Consider the following 14,803-nt stretch of genomic DNA (forward strand, 5'->3'; position numbering starts at 1 on the left):
GCAAAGTAAATGGTTATATGCAAAAAGATATAAGGACACATTCTATGGAATGACACTAAGGATTAATGTGCCATTTACATATGCACTTTCCATGTACAAATATACTTTAAAACAGGGGTGCCCCACCTATGGCCCTCGGGCTGTACATGGCCCACCACAGCATTTCATAAGGCCCCTGGCCTGCTTCAACACAATAGACTAACGGCCGATCCACTAGTGTTTTGTCATCATGCTTACATCACTTTCGTTTACACAAGGAAGTATCAGGAGTATCTTTACTGTTTTTTCCCTGTTTTCTATAATTCATGTCTTATGCACTGATTTCTTTGTTTTTAAATAAACAATACTGTACATAGGTTCTTTCTATCTAAATATATAAGAGATAAGCTGAACTTAAAATATAAATCAATACAGATGCCTTGAAATCTTATTAAAATATGTAGAACCTGCTTGACCTCCATAAGGCTGTGCTTAGGTATATGTCAGCACCACTGCTTTAAGAGAATGACAAATTCACACAACTGAGGACTCAAGGGTCTTACAACATTTTGTTTTCTTCTTGCATTCTTCGCACATACGCAGTTATCATCAACATTCAGTACAGTAACTCCTCACTTAACATGTTCCTGAAAAATGCGATTTTAGGCGAAACAATGTTAAGTGAATCCAATTTCCCCATAAGAATTAATGTAAATGAGGGGGTTAGGTTCCAGGAAAAAAAAATTCACCAGACAAAAGACTATATATATATATATATATGTATACACACACACACACACACACACACACACACACACACACACAGTATACGTTTTAAACAAACAATTTAATACTGTACACAGCGATGATGATTGTGAAGCTTGGTTGAGGTGGAGGAGTCAGAGGGTGGGATATTTCCAGGGAATGCCTTACTGCTAAATGATGAACTAGCAATTGGTTGAGCCCTCAAGGGTTAACTCTCACACTGTACTGTACAAGACAGCAGGAAAGGAGGGAGGGCAGACAGATACACACAGTGTGTGTGTGTGTGAGAGAGAGAGAGAGCGAGAGATGTGCATTTCCCCTTTAAGTATGAAGAGTGGGGTCAGAAGTACACTGCCTTGTTAATTAGATCAGCAAGCTGAGACCGGACCGCAGCTGCTGCTGCTGCCTGGAAGCTCCCACTGTGATGTGTCCCCCCTGCTGGAGAGCTGCAATTGCTAGCCTGCTGGGCAGCTGCTGCACAGGGAACTTAGGGGAGTGGGGAGCTGATAGGGGGCTGTTGGTCCACCCTGGTTCCAAGCCCCCACCAGCTAGCTCCACCGGGCTGCTCTCCCTGCAAGCAGTGGACAAAGCAGGCGGCTGCCAAACAACGTTAGAAGGGAGCATTGCGCAACTTTAAACTAGCATGTTCCCTAATTGATCAGCAATGTAAAACAACGAAACAATGTTAACCGGGATGACTTTAAGTGAGGAGTTACTGCATTCACCTAAGAGCTGCTGAGCCTCTGCAAATCCCATTGACTGTTTTAAGTGATTACGATGTAATAAATCAAAACAGGGAGATTGACTTGCAGTTGTACTATTCAGCCACTAGATGTCTGTGTGTATGTTGAAAGTCCCAGACAGACAGGGGTATCTGAAGCTGCTGAGGGAGCCGTGTTCTCTGATAAAGGCAGTGCTGCCAGCCCATCACAAGTTATGAGATTGCCTTCAAATCATGAGATTAAAAAAAAAAAAAGTTTAGGTTCCTTTTCTTTGCCTTTTGGGTTTTGCGCTTTTTGGGGTCACACCTTCAAGCTTTCCTCTGCAACCAGAACTAGAAACGTCGTCTTTTTTTTTTAATGAAAGCTGAGATCCACAGAATCACAGGACTCCCGGATCTTGAGCTTTAAGAAAAACACCAGATATTAGGAGACTCAGGATGAAAATGGCAAGAGCTGGCTGCACGGTAAATGGCGGTTCAAGGAGATCTGTGACTCTACAGCTTATGACACAGACCACGCTGCCTTCCTTCTGCTGGTATAGGACCCGGGTTGGGGGGAGGAGAAGGGAACTGGCAAAGCTACCGACTGCTTTAGATGGAAACCCAACTATTTAGATACTGTCCTTTTGTACGACTTTACCCTCCAAACAAAAGTGATAGTGAACTCTCCCTTCAGTGACTGAGTACATAGAAGGCTACTCCCCAAAGGGAGCTTACCAAAAACCATGGGCTCAAGGTCCAAACGTAAGTGCTACAGGTAGGCACCGAAATCTATAGTTAGGCACCCACATAAATGGCCTGATTTTCAGAGGTGCTGAGCACGTGCAGTTCCCACTAAAGTAAAGGATGACTAGGTCAGAAGCTGGAGATACCACCCAATTCTGTTTCCTAGCTACAAAGGGAAACAGGGAAAGACATTCAGGTGGAAGGCTTACAAACCACCCTAAACTCATCAGCGCAGAACTGCAAGTCATCAGGAATTAAGGACCCAAGATCCAAGCTGTCAGGTGAAGGGATTCTGGATCTGAGGATGGGGATTTGGACTATTGGAAAAATAAATCTAGACACCGCCCACAGGTCCTAGCAGCACCACTCCTGATGGACCCAGGATGGAGTTATCATGATGATCCTGGGCTTTGTCTTATTCTAAAGCTCAGAAAATTGATAGGAACAGGGCAAGGTGTGAAACAGCCGCCTGCCCCCACAGAAGCGAGAAGCATCCACCAGTAACTCTTGATCTCTGCGTACCCTGGAGCAGAACACAGGGTATTTTGAGCTGCAATGAGATCTCTGGATGACTCCACCTGAGACACAATGGCATTGGCACTGTCTTCTTGAGAGACCTCTCATGCTGGTCCTGGGGCTGGCCACCAAAAGGTCTTCTTGGCTTCTAGATGAAGAGCCAAGGAAATGGCTTGGGTTTTGAACAGCCCTATAGCCGGAAGGCCTGGGAGTTAATTGAAATTCAGCACCAACAGTAGCACTCACTGAGAACAGCACCCAGCTTTGTTATAGAGGAGGTAGGTTTGGATTTGACAGTTATCCCTGCTTGACAAATCAGGTTTTGAGCAGTCATCAGATTGAGGAGGTTTGCAGCAGGGCTGAGAGCACAGGCCAGATCTCTGATTGATGGAGCCATGTCTTTATCTACTGTGCCTCACTAAAAACAGGATTCCAAATCCATGCACAAGTTCCACCACCTGTAAAATGGGGCTGCTTTGAAAGCTACCAATGAGTAAGTGCTACAAAAGGGCAAAGTATTATTTTTAGGCCATTTTACAGATAGGAAAGCTCAAAGGCTCAACGACTTGCCTGCCCAGCACTGTGGTAGGTCAGACAGAGTCTTACAAGCCCAAGTACCTTGTTTCTGATTCGAGGTCTCCCACTTATCAGCTCTGTGATCTAAGTCACCTACCCTTCATGTTCTCCTTCATTGATTTTTCCTTGCAGATGCCCACTTACGGAGTCACATGTCTGCTCTTGCGAGTACCTAGAATGTTCCACGACAGTTTGGTCGCTAAGGAGCATGTGCCCTTTATGTCTGGGCCCAGCATTCTATATCAAATGCCTAATGGGACACCCCTAATACTCCACTTTCTCTTCTAGTGCCAGCAGTCCTGGAACGTGCTTCTCTTCCCTTCCTAATATCATCCCTACTTGGTTGGGGGAGTTGCCATTGTACTGAGATTAGTCAGTCAGCAGTTGGAGTATCATCCCCAGTTCCTTAATCAGAACCCATGAGAAAAGACTGAGAAGAACAGAGGAAGGTGTATGAGACACAAGGATCTATACCAACAAGAACTACAGTTAACAGCAAGAAACTCCTCTTCTTGGAGTATTACCTTTCTGCATGAAGATTAGCAGGTGGTAAGGTGCCTCAGATTTGTGACGTGACATGAGTTTAAACTGGATGTTATAGGTTGAGTTGGAATTTCATAAGGTTATCTAATTAATGTGTCTTATTAGCATTTTTGTACCAGATATGGTTATCTTACATTTTGTGAAGCACCAAGAGTTCCCAGAGGATGGTATTGGGCAGTTGCTCTTCTCCTGCATGGTGTCATGCGGTTCTGGTCTGATGCTCTTCTTGTTCAACATGTGTATGGGGCAGTTGGGGGGCGAGCGAGGAAACATGACTCATTATGATGATAACCAGCTGCATATTTCGATCTCTTTGCCTCGGGCTGCTGTGGTGGGTTGATTTACCCAGTGTCTAAATGGAGACTGGGGCCTGGATGAGGGCTAGGCTGGCTGACAGTCCATTTCAAATTGAGATAATGTCTAGAGATCGGGAGAAAGACTCAGATGAAAGAACAGAAATGATTCCAGTATCTCCAAGGGACTGGGAGCTTAGAAACAAGAAAAACTTGTTTCTAAGTTTTGCAAGATGGGGGTCTTGTGGAAACCTATTTGTAGCAGTTCCCAAGAATATTTCTTACCATCTGCCCTTGGCAAGGAGGCTGTGTCTGTTTCTTTCAGATGTGGGACCTCACCTTGGTCCACCCATTCCTCTAGGCAAAATGACTATAATGTACTCTACCTGGGACTACACCTTCAGACCATGTAGAAATTGCATCTAGAGCAGAGTGGGGCAACTTGTGTACTAGATGGTGTTTCACCCAGAGAACACATTTCTGAGTGCAGCTTCATGTTGTTTTTGGCATAGAACTCCCTAAATGATTCAAGTCTTCTCGGCTTGAGCAACTGCCTCCCTCCTGATGCGACACCACGGCAGTTGTGAGCTCATGCTGTCAGCCTCCGGGAGGACCTGGGAAGGGCTTGTGCCTGGGTGTTCTTGGTGAGGGGTCCTGATCTCCAGAACTCATGTCCCTACATGGGTTGAGCCAAGCTACAATCTGGTGACCTACAGGACATGCTATAAAACTCACTTGTTCTCCAAGGGTTTTCTTGGGATGGTGAGAAGAATGGGAGGAGACACTGATGGCTTCACTTCATTGCTATGGTTACAATCGCACCTACGTTAAGGCCAGAGCCATGTGATGGGGCCTTGGTTAACTGAGAATATGGCCCCAAGAGTTCAAGGTGGGTACACGCAGAATCAAAATAAAATCAAACATTCCTAGAAACAGAAGTGTTGGGGTCTTAGGATCCAAGGACATTCTGAGTGATATCACATGGCAGTGAGAGTGAATCTAAATGTCCTTGGATTCAAGATACAGGAACCCAGAGTAGTTTTCAGACGCCTCAGGAGGGCCAAGGGCTCCGTGTTCAAATAATGGAAGAGGGAAAAGGAGGAAGAGAAAAGCCTAGTCAGACCTGGAGAACACACTACCTGCACCTGCAATGCTCGATTGCAAGGCCCTGACAGTGCCAAGCGAGCCCCAGAGCCAGGCCTCACTTAAGTCTTATTGACATCAGTGAACTATTACTGCTGCTTCTTGATCCCATAAGGCTGAGGTTTCCTCTGACTTCTCTAGGCTGCAAGGCAGATCTCAGACTTGAGGAACTCTCCTTAGATCTGAACTGGGGACCATTCACTGACTGTGGCCAAGGTAGCTGGAAAGTCTTTAGAGGATAACTTAGCCAGACCCTCGGTGTTAGATTCGACCAATGAAGCCTCAAGAGCTTATTCTAAAAGGAAGAGCTGGAGACGGCTTCCTCTGGCTTTGCAGGCCTGAAGAATGAAGGCTGCACAAACCAAACACAACCTCAGGGAATGCCCCTGACAGACAAGTAAGGGATGAAACATGCTGATCTGGGTCCATATAAAGGGCAGCACTTAAGCCAATCCTCTTACTGGTTCTAGCCATTGGAGAATATCAACATCCCAGTGATGAGTCTGAACGCACCCGGAAATGGAGGCAAAACCCTGCAATAAACAGCAATAACTGACCCTAGCTGCTATCCAGATGGCTCCAGACTTGCACACCGCAGTAGGTGGCTCTATACAGGGAGAACAAGATGACGACATGTGGAGGAACCAGGTGTGCTATACCTAGACTGTAGGTGCAGCAGGCTGCCCCTCTTGGAGCTAATGGCTCAGAACTTTGAGCTCTGGACCCCCCCCACCTGCCTTGTACCAGGAGCGTGGGCTTGCTCGTACTTGCTAGTGAGGATTTGCTGCAGCAATCGGGGGACCTTTTTAAAAAAAACAGCCACAAAATTCAAAAACAGCTAGGCAGGTTTTCTTGCAAATTTACAGAAAAAACTGTCTTTGGGCTGAGACAAAGTATGACAAATTTCACAGCCAAAGAAAAACTGCTGAGGAAGTAATCAATGGCTAAAGTCAGCTTCCTAATGGGACAGCAACCTCAGCCTTTGGTATCACTGACAGCTCTGGTTATAATTTCCTTTGGCATTATATTTAGCCCCCCACCCCCCCTTAATATCTGTTCACAGCAGATGCATATCCTCTGATCATGAGCATCTGCTGGCTAACACATAGGGTGGATTGTACTATCTGGATATCTCTAACTCCATTAGAACTGGAGGAACCAGGGCTGGATCTACCCAGCGTGTGTCCAGTTGCTCTAAAACATAGGCACCGCCCTTCTATATTCATTACCCCTTACTTCTGAAGTACCTCTAAAGTGGGGCCATCTCAGAGGTCAGAGAGTTGCAGCACTCCCATTCCACTGCCGCCTTTGCTTTCCTCACACACTGGCTCTCCTGCACTAATTCTGCAGCACCACTTTTAACCCACCTCCTGCTCTCACACCCATGCCTGCCTCTCCACTCCCCCCAACCCTGCCATCCCACATGCCAGTCCTCTGTCCACCGGCACAACACAGCTGCAGCTCCTCCCTGAGGCAAGTCAGCACGGCTGCTACTACCGAGACATGCCGGATGTCCAGTTACACACCCCACTATTACTGCGACTACTTGACTCTCCTCACTGGCTTTCCAAAAAGACAATCCCCAAACCTGATGCACCCTTGGCTCAGGCCATCCGAGCAGTAACACAGCCCCAGAAGGAAACAGTTACCAAAGGAACCCCTGCCCGATTCCCAATGATTCAGAAGCTAATTTCTTTGTCAATGATTCTGTCGTTTTTCAGTATTACTGGAAGCCATTTTAAATGGCCTCTGACTGTGAGAAAGACGACACTGCCGTGTGCATAGGAATCCTGACTTCCAAAACACGAGTGTCATTAATTAACTGCTTGATTTTTCCATCTCTTCTCCCAGAGTTCTGGGTTTGGTGAATGTTGCTAGTTGTATATCTACTGAACCAACCAGCACAGCAACATGCAGTGTTGTATAAAATATTGTTTTATTTGATTTGTCATTGTACACCTCTACCCTGATATAACGCTGTCCTCGGGAGCCAAAAAATCTTAACGCATTATAGGTGAAACCGGTTATATCGAACTTGTTTTGATCTGCCGGAGTGCACAGCCCCGCCCCCCTGGAGTGCTGCTTTACCGCGTTATATTCAAATTCGTGTTATATCGGGTCACGTTATATCGGGGTAGAGGTGTATAGAGCCAAAAGGAGATAAAAGTTAAAAAGAAATATCTGGCGCTCTTTAGTTCTGACTTACTTTCCTGTGAAGTCCTTCGATCTCACCCTCAAGATGTTCTCTCTCTTCTCTGGTTTGGTTCTGAGTCTCTCCCAGAATCGATTCTAACTCTTCATTACGTTCAACCAAATCCTCGTGTTCCCGCTGCAGCTTCTGTAGCTTGTGCAGCAGCTGAAAATTCCTGCCTTCGATGTCGTCTATTACCTTTCGGCACCTAGGCACCAATGACAAAGGATCACTGGTGCTATAATTGCTAAATTAATGTATCACACAACCAAAGCCATTACAATCCTTCATCCACCTGGCAGAGGCCAGCCACTGGATGGGGGTTTGGGGAGAGGACACAGCAAAGCACACAGGCTCTCTAGAAGTATTTTATAAACTCCAGAGATGAGCCATGTCTGTCCTGGGTGATTGCAGGTTTGGACTCAGGTAACCTGGGACTCTGATAGCCCCATGGCAGTCTCATCCCCAACATGACCCACCTTAGCCATCCCCTGCTGCACCTCAGCCCCATCCCCTGCTTGACTACTCACACAGAGCCCTCTGCACTGGTGGGGGTGGCGAGGACCCACTGGCCAGGTGGGAGCAGCAGTGGCAGCGGCAGAGGCAGGCCATTCAGCTGCCCAAAGAGTGATGGAGACAAGCCAGGACCCTCCTTTCCCTGATGCATCCAAAGAGGAGCAGACGAGGTGAGACAGGCAGCAGGCCCCCCTCCTCTCTTAGCAGCTGCGGTGGCAGGGTTGGGAGAAATGAAGCTTTGACCCTCTAGAACAGTGCTTCTCAAAGCTGGTCCGCCACTTGTGCAGGGAAAGTCCCTGGCGGGCCGGGCTGGTTTGTTTACCTGCCGCGTCCGCTGGTTCGGCCGATCGCGACTCCCACTGGCCGCGGTTCGCCGCTCCAGGCCAATGGGGGCTGCAGGAAGGGCGGCCAGCACATCCCTCGGCCCGCACCGCTTCCTGCAGCCCCCATTGGCCTGGAGCGGCAAACCGCGGCCAGTGGGAGCCACGATCGGCTAAACCTGTGGATGCGGCAGGTAAACAAACCGGCCCGGCCTGCCAGGGGCTTTCCCTGAACAAGCGGTGGCCCGACTTTGAGAAGTACTGCTCTAGAAGACCCCAGTCTCGGGGTCAGGGCCGGGATCAGCGTTCCAAGCAGGTGCTTGGGGCGGCAATCTGCAAGGGGTGGCAGTCTGGGTGTTTTTGCCGCCCCAAGCAGCGCGCCGAATTGCCGCCGCGGACGGCGGGGGCAGTCCATGTGCCGTTAGGGCGGCACGCGCGTTTCCNAGGGCAGGGAATCCCCCTGCACCCTGGCTCCGGCCGTGCCACAGGTTTTTTTTTTTTTTTGCTTTGCTGTTCTGGCCTCCGCGATTTTTTTTTGCTTGGGGCAGCCAGAAAGCCAGAGCCGGCCCTGGTTCTCAATCAGGGGTACGCGTGCCCCTGGGGGTATGCAGAGATCTTCCAGGGGATATGTCAACTCATCTAGATCAGTGTTTCTCAACCAGGGCCAGCTCCAGGCACCAGCATTCCAAGCAGGTGCTTGGGGTGGCAATCTGCAAGGGGCGGCAGTCCGTGTGTTTTTACTGCCCCAAGCAGTGTGCTGAATTGCCGCCGCAATCGGTGGGGGCAGTCCGTGTGCCGTTAGGGCGGCACGCGCATTTCTGCAGCAGCGGCAATTCGGCGGCAGCTTCTATGTTCAGCTGCCCGCGGTGGCAATTCGGCGGCTTCTGTCTTCTGGCTGAAGACAGAAGCTGCCGCCAAATTGCCGCCGCTGCGGAAATGCGCATGCCGTCCTAATGGCACACGGACTGCCCCCGCCGTCCGTGGCGACAATTCGGCGCGCTGCTTGGGGCGGCAAAAACAGTAGAGCCGGCCCTGCTGGGGGTTTAACTTAAAAAGCAAAGGCCTTGCTAGGAGTTTGCAACACAATATGGTAGTAAAAAAATAAACAACAAGAAAGCAGCATGACTTTGGGATGCAGAAGGAAAATATAGGCTGGCTAGCAGGGAAAACCCTCCTAACAGCCAAATGTATCAGACTATCGAGTCATTTTCCAAAGGATGTGCTGCAAGCCCCATTGCTTAAGAAATGTAACATGAGGCTGGAGAAAGCCATGGAGAACATGTTGGAGGGAAATCTCCTCCCTGACCCCGGGGGCTACGGGCCAGCTGAGAGCTTTATTACCTCCAGTGTTTATGATTTATGAACAAATGAACAAAGCTAACATTAAAAGGTCTTTTAAAGCACTCAGTAAATGCTCCCACACCAGTGACATTAACATTGCAAGAAGGGAAATCTGCCCCTGGGAGAACTAGTGGGTTCTTGGACTGGGCTATATAGAAGCAACTGAGGAAGGACAATAGGAGGTGACAACTGAAAGGACAATTCTCATTATCAAGATGGAGATTTTGAAGCAAACATGAATCAGATTCACTTATGTTTGCAGTTTGAATTTGGTTAAAACTACAATGACTGAGCCATTCCCCTGGGCTTTCCGCATCATTCACCTTTTATGGACAGTCTCGTTATTCTGCTCTCTTCTTTCCTGTCCTGAGTCAGCGTTGTCTATAGCACACTCTTCTTCAAACCTCGCTGGATCCTTTTCCTCCTGCATCTAAAGAATATATTTAAAGTCAGCAGAGATTTAAGAAAAACATAAAAGAGAAATCTTGGAAATGGCTGAACCCAAGAGCATCCTAATGTATGTAACTTATATACATTAGAGAGGAAGCAGAATCCCACTAGGAGTGTAATGGAGCCAAATCAGTTTACATTGGCTGAGATTTGTTCTTAACTTTAAATGCATTCCTAAGCCCCATATGTCCTGAAGTCATATGTCTCCATATCACCGAGAGACACTCACATTCTAGAACGGAAATACACAAAATTTGCCTAATTAGAATGAGAGCACAGTTGTGCTATATTCTTATTCGTGTTTTATGACCTAAGAGAAGAATAAATTTTAAACAATTTCTCAAACAGGAACCTGAAAATCAGCTGTTGAAAATACCTGCAGTGAGCAACATGCATTTTCTTCTGTTTCATCCATTCCAGGCAATACAAGTCCCGGTTTCTCATTCTTTTGATACTCACAAATCTCTTCTTTGAGCTTTTCAACCTTTAAAGGCAAAAACAGTCCCTTGTATTTTCATTGTACCTTTGTCTGGCCATCTGAAGCCACTTTACAATTCACAGCAAATCAGGAAAAGGAGAACTGCCCAAATAATTATCCATAACAAGGGTTTGAAAAGCACATTATGCAAAATTAAGAACACTGTTTTAATCAAAAATATTCTAAGCTAATACCACACCAATTGAAACAAATAGTCCAAAATCTTCAACATACAAGTAAAAGTGTTTTATCAAATTCCTAGGAAATCATGACAGCAATTCTCACTGCAGCAGGTTGAAGATTAAATCAAAATAGTGGCTAAGAGGTGGAACAACAAGGCACACTGGGGACCAGGGGACCTGGCAGACTGAGGGTGTGTGTGGCAGTAGCAGTTATCTGGTTCTAGGGAGCGCAACTCAGATTCTTTAGCAATGGGCTGGTTGATCCTTGTATGTTGAGACAAAATGGCCAACTTTTATTATCTGTCCCACTGGTGTCCTCTGAGGCCTTTTTTCGGGGGCCTAATGGAGCAACTGGAAGAAATGACCCAAACCTTCAGTTCATACTGCTTAATGAACAGCAGGAAAGCCACCATCTGTGATTTAGGCATGGATTTGGTTCCAAGCCTTGCACTAATTCATAGAGTTTTAAGACCAGAAGGGATCTCACCGGCCACAGACTTGCACCCAGTCATTCCTGCATCATGCCCATATCTTGCGATTGAGCCAGAGCATATTTTGTAGAATGTGTTACCAAGATCTGGTTGAACAGTTAGATATTTGCATCAATGTGATCTAAGGGAGAGGGATAGAACTGTGCTCTTTGCAGGTTACCTCAGAAGGCAGGAGATGCCACACCAAGGATGGATTCATTTGAATGTGTCCATCTGGCATGTGAGTTCCAGCATAAAATTGATCTAGGAATTCTGGTAGTACACAAACAATCATGCTATTCTGCCGAATTCCTATCTGAGCCTAAGGAGCTATTTTCCTGTTAATACATAATAAAATATAATAAATAGTAATAATAGTTAGGGTTGGTATTGTATTCTCCAAGACTTCTTGGGTGAACTCCTGGTCTTATTAGCATCAGGGGGAGTTTTGCTACTGACTTCAGGGAGGCAAGGGATTGCATTTCCTTTTTTAAAATCAGTTTTATTGTCCATACTGATGCCGACTCTGGAACATCAGCCTGGGATCAGCCAGGCCACATTGACAAATATGGGGTTCCAGGTTTGGGGGGGCTCAGGGCTGGGGTAGGGGATTGGGACGCGGGAGTGGGGTGCAGACTTACCTCCCGTGGCTCCCGGTCAGCGGCCAGCAGCAGGTCTGGCTCGTAGGTGGAGGCCCGCAGGTGGCTGCGTGTGACTCTATCTCGCAGGCACCCCACCCCCACCCCGTTCCCATTGGCTGGTTGCAAAAACACTGCTCCAGAGCACCTGGGAGCACGCTTCCCAGAGTGGGTAGATAGGCACACGCTTGCTCTGCTTCAGCCATCATGCCAAAAATAGCAATGTGACTGCAGCAGCAAGCTGGGGTGTCGATCTACAGTGCTCTGGCATGCTGTGCACTCAGTGTGGACGTTACACAGCCACAGTAAAGGTTCCCTAGCGTGCGATGATGTACTGCGCCGCACTAGGGAACTTTTAGTGTGTCTCAGCAGAGCCCCATGGACAGGTCGTGCGCAGAACTTTGGAGAGCTATAGATTTACATCCCCGCTTGCGGTGCAGTAAGCGCTCACGTAGAATGCCTTAAGGCACATCGTAATGGATTAAAAATGGATAGCAAATTCTCAGCTCTCAAAATGAAACTGCAAATGGAGAATCATGAAAAAGTGGGGGAGTTTCTAATGGGATCTGACAGAGTGTATGACCCCCTATGACACGGAGCTGACCAGGAACTGCCGAGCCAGCCCTCTGTCACTCCAGCTCGAACCTGAACCTGATTGGCAGAGGTGGAACCGCTGCCAGGTTGATTAGCCTGGATCTATATACAGACTCAGAGGAAAGTGGGAGGAGAAGAAGCCAGAGAGTGGAAGGAGGGGTAGCTCTCCCCTCCTGGCTGGAAGAAGAGAAGCCCTTAAGGCTGGAACCCCCAGGGAGAGGTGGTCGGTTTGCACTGTATAAATAAACTGCACCGGTGACTGCTGAGCCAGACGGTCTCTGAGTGATTTTTGGAGTGGAGCAGAGCAGAGGTGGGACCAAGGGGGGGCCCTGCTACACCCTGTTACACGAGGGGCCTTGTCTGGGATCCTGAGCCAGTGCAAGAGTTTGGCAGCCCGGAGATGGAGGAGACCCTGCGGTGGCTGGTAAAGCAGCAGGAAGAAATGCAGACGGCTATGCAAGGATTTCAGCAACCCCACTGGCTAGAGAGGCAGGCCTTGCTTACCTGGCAGGCCAAGCAGCAAAGGAGCCTGCAGGATTTTATATGGGAACAGACCAGTGTCCAACAACAGCAGTCTTGCACAGGATGGTGAGTCCCATGCGGGGGCTGGCCCACGGGCACCTGGTCTAGGATTATGTAAAATGAGCCCCGCAGATGACCCAGACGTGTTCCTCTGCACGTTCGAGCGGATAACCATTGGGTTTGGATGGGATAGGGCAACCTGGTTCCTGACGCTGGCTCCCTACCTCACCGGAGAAGTTCAAGTGGCCTACATGGCCCTGAGCGAAGCACAGGCCAGGAACTATGATGCGATTAAGGAGGCCGTCCTGGATTGGGTGGGGCTGTTTTCCAAGAAGTACCGCCAGTTCTGTTCGGCAAGGTGGACGGGGGGGTTTGCGGCCCCTACTGCAACTTGAGACCATTGCTTCTTGTTCTGTTCAGAGAGTGGAAGGAGAGGGGTAGCTCTCCCCTCCTGGGTGGAAGAAGAGAAGCCCTTAAGGCTGAAACCCCCAGTGATATGTGGTGAGAAGTGGTGGGTTTGTACTGTATAAATAAACCGTACCGGTGACTGCTGAGCCAGAAGGTCTCTGAGTGATTTTTGGAACAGAGCAGAGGTGGGACCAAGGGGGGCCCTGCTATGCCCTGTTACACTCCCCCATGACAAAATGCCAGGCAGATCGCTCCTCGGCCTCGTGGGTACTACCTGCCCTTCATATCCAACTTTGCTACCATTGTGATGCCCATGACAGACCTGGTAAAGTTCACCAGCCCAAGGAAGGTCCCATGGTCAGTGGCTTGCGAGGGCCTTGCAGGAGCTAAAGGAGCAACTGAGCCGAGAATCTGTGCTCATCCACTCTGACTTCACCAAGAAGTTTACACTCCAAACAGAGGCCTCCAAAGTGGGTCTGGGCACAGTGCTATCCAAAGACACTGATGGGGAAGAATATTCCCATAGTGTCCCTCAGCAGGAAGTTGTTCCCATGAGAAACCACCTACTCGGTCATTGAGAAGGAGGCCCTAGCAGTGAAATGGGCTGTGTAGGCTTTAAGAATTACTAGTTGGGGAATGCCTGTCAGCTAGTGACTGACCATGTGCCGCTATGGTGGCTGGACACCATGACAAATACCAACTGCAGTGGTACCTCTCCTTGCAGCCGTAGAGCTTAGAAATCTTTCACTGAACAGGGAAGGATCACAAAAACACCAATTTTTTCTTGAGAGATCGGGGGGTGGATTCCAAGAACCACAGAACCATGTATAAACCCCTCACTGGACAGGAGGGGGTTAAGGAGCAAGTCTGGTCTCAGGAGGTTCCGCCTTTCCACCCGTGCCAAGCATGCTCAGATTGGAGGTGGGGTTTAAAAGACAGCCAAACAGCTCAGTCAGGACTGGCAGGCCAGGGGAAAAGATGTGCTCTGGGAGCTCCAGGGGAGACATGGCTGGATCTGACACCAAGCCAAGGAACAAGGAGCTGCAGCACCGGACACTGGGACCAGATCAGGAAGGCCGGAAGGCAGTGCTCCCCACGGATGGCTGGCAGCCAGCTGGGATGTAAAAGGAGGTAGGAAGTGACCCAGGGAAGCTCTCTGGAGACTGATGCAAGAAACCATGGGGTGAGCGAAGCCAAACCAGCCTCCCAGGGCCCTAGGTCGGAACCCTGTGGAGTGGGAGGGCCCAGGTTCCTCTACCCCACTGAGAACTGAACCCACTAGGTGGGGCTGCCGCCCATTAACTGAACCCACTAGGTGGGGTTGCTGCCTTCAAGAGTGACACCCACTAGGTGAGATTTCCACCAGAGGTGAACCATTGGGTGTAACTGCTGCCTTGGAATCTAACCGCTAGGCGGGAGACACTGCCTCCT

At 48.7% G+C, this 14,803-nt stretch overlaps 1 protein-coding gene across 1 annotated transcript in view; it reads right to left on the minus strand.

The window, feature by feature from the left end:
* Nucleotides 1-14,803, minus strand: part of CCDC30 (coiled-coil domain containing 30) — a 119,641-nt gene that overhangs the window by 45,844 nt on the left and 58,994 nt on the right. Inside the window, 3 exon segments of the mRNA XM_034753674.1 lie at nt 7,469-7,661; nt 9,954-10,060; nt 10,457-10,564. Coding sequence (XP_034609565.1) covers nt 7,469-7,661; nt 9,954-10,060; nt 10,457-10,564 — 408 coding nt within the window.

The sequence above is a fragment of the Trachemys scripta genome, chromosome 19, assembly GCF_013100865.1.
Source record: "Trachemys scripta elegans isolate TJP31775 chromosome 19, CAS_Tse_1.0, whole genome shotgun sequence".
Taxonomy (NCBI): domain Eukaryota; kingdom Metazoa; phylum Chordata; order Testudines; family Emydidae; genus Trachemys; species Trachemys scripta.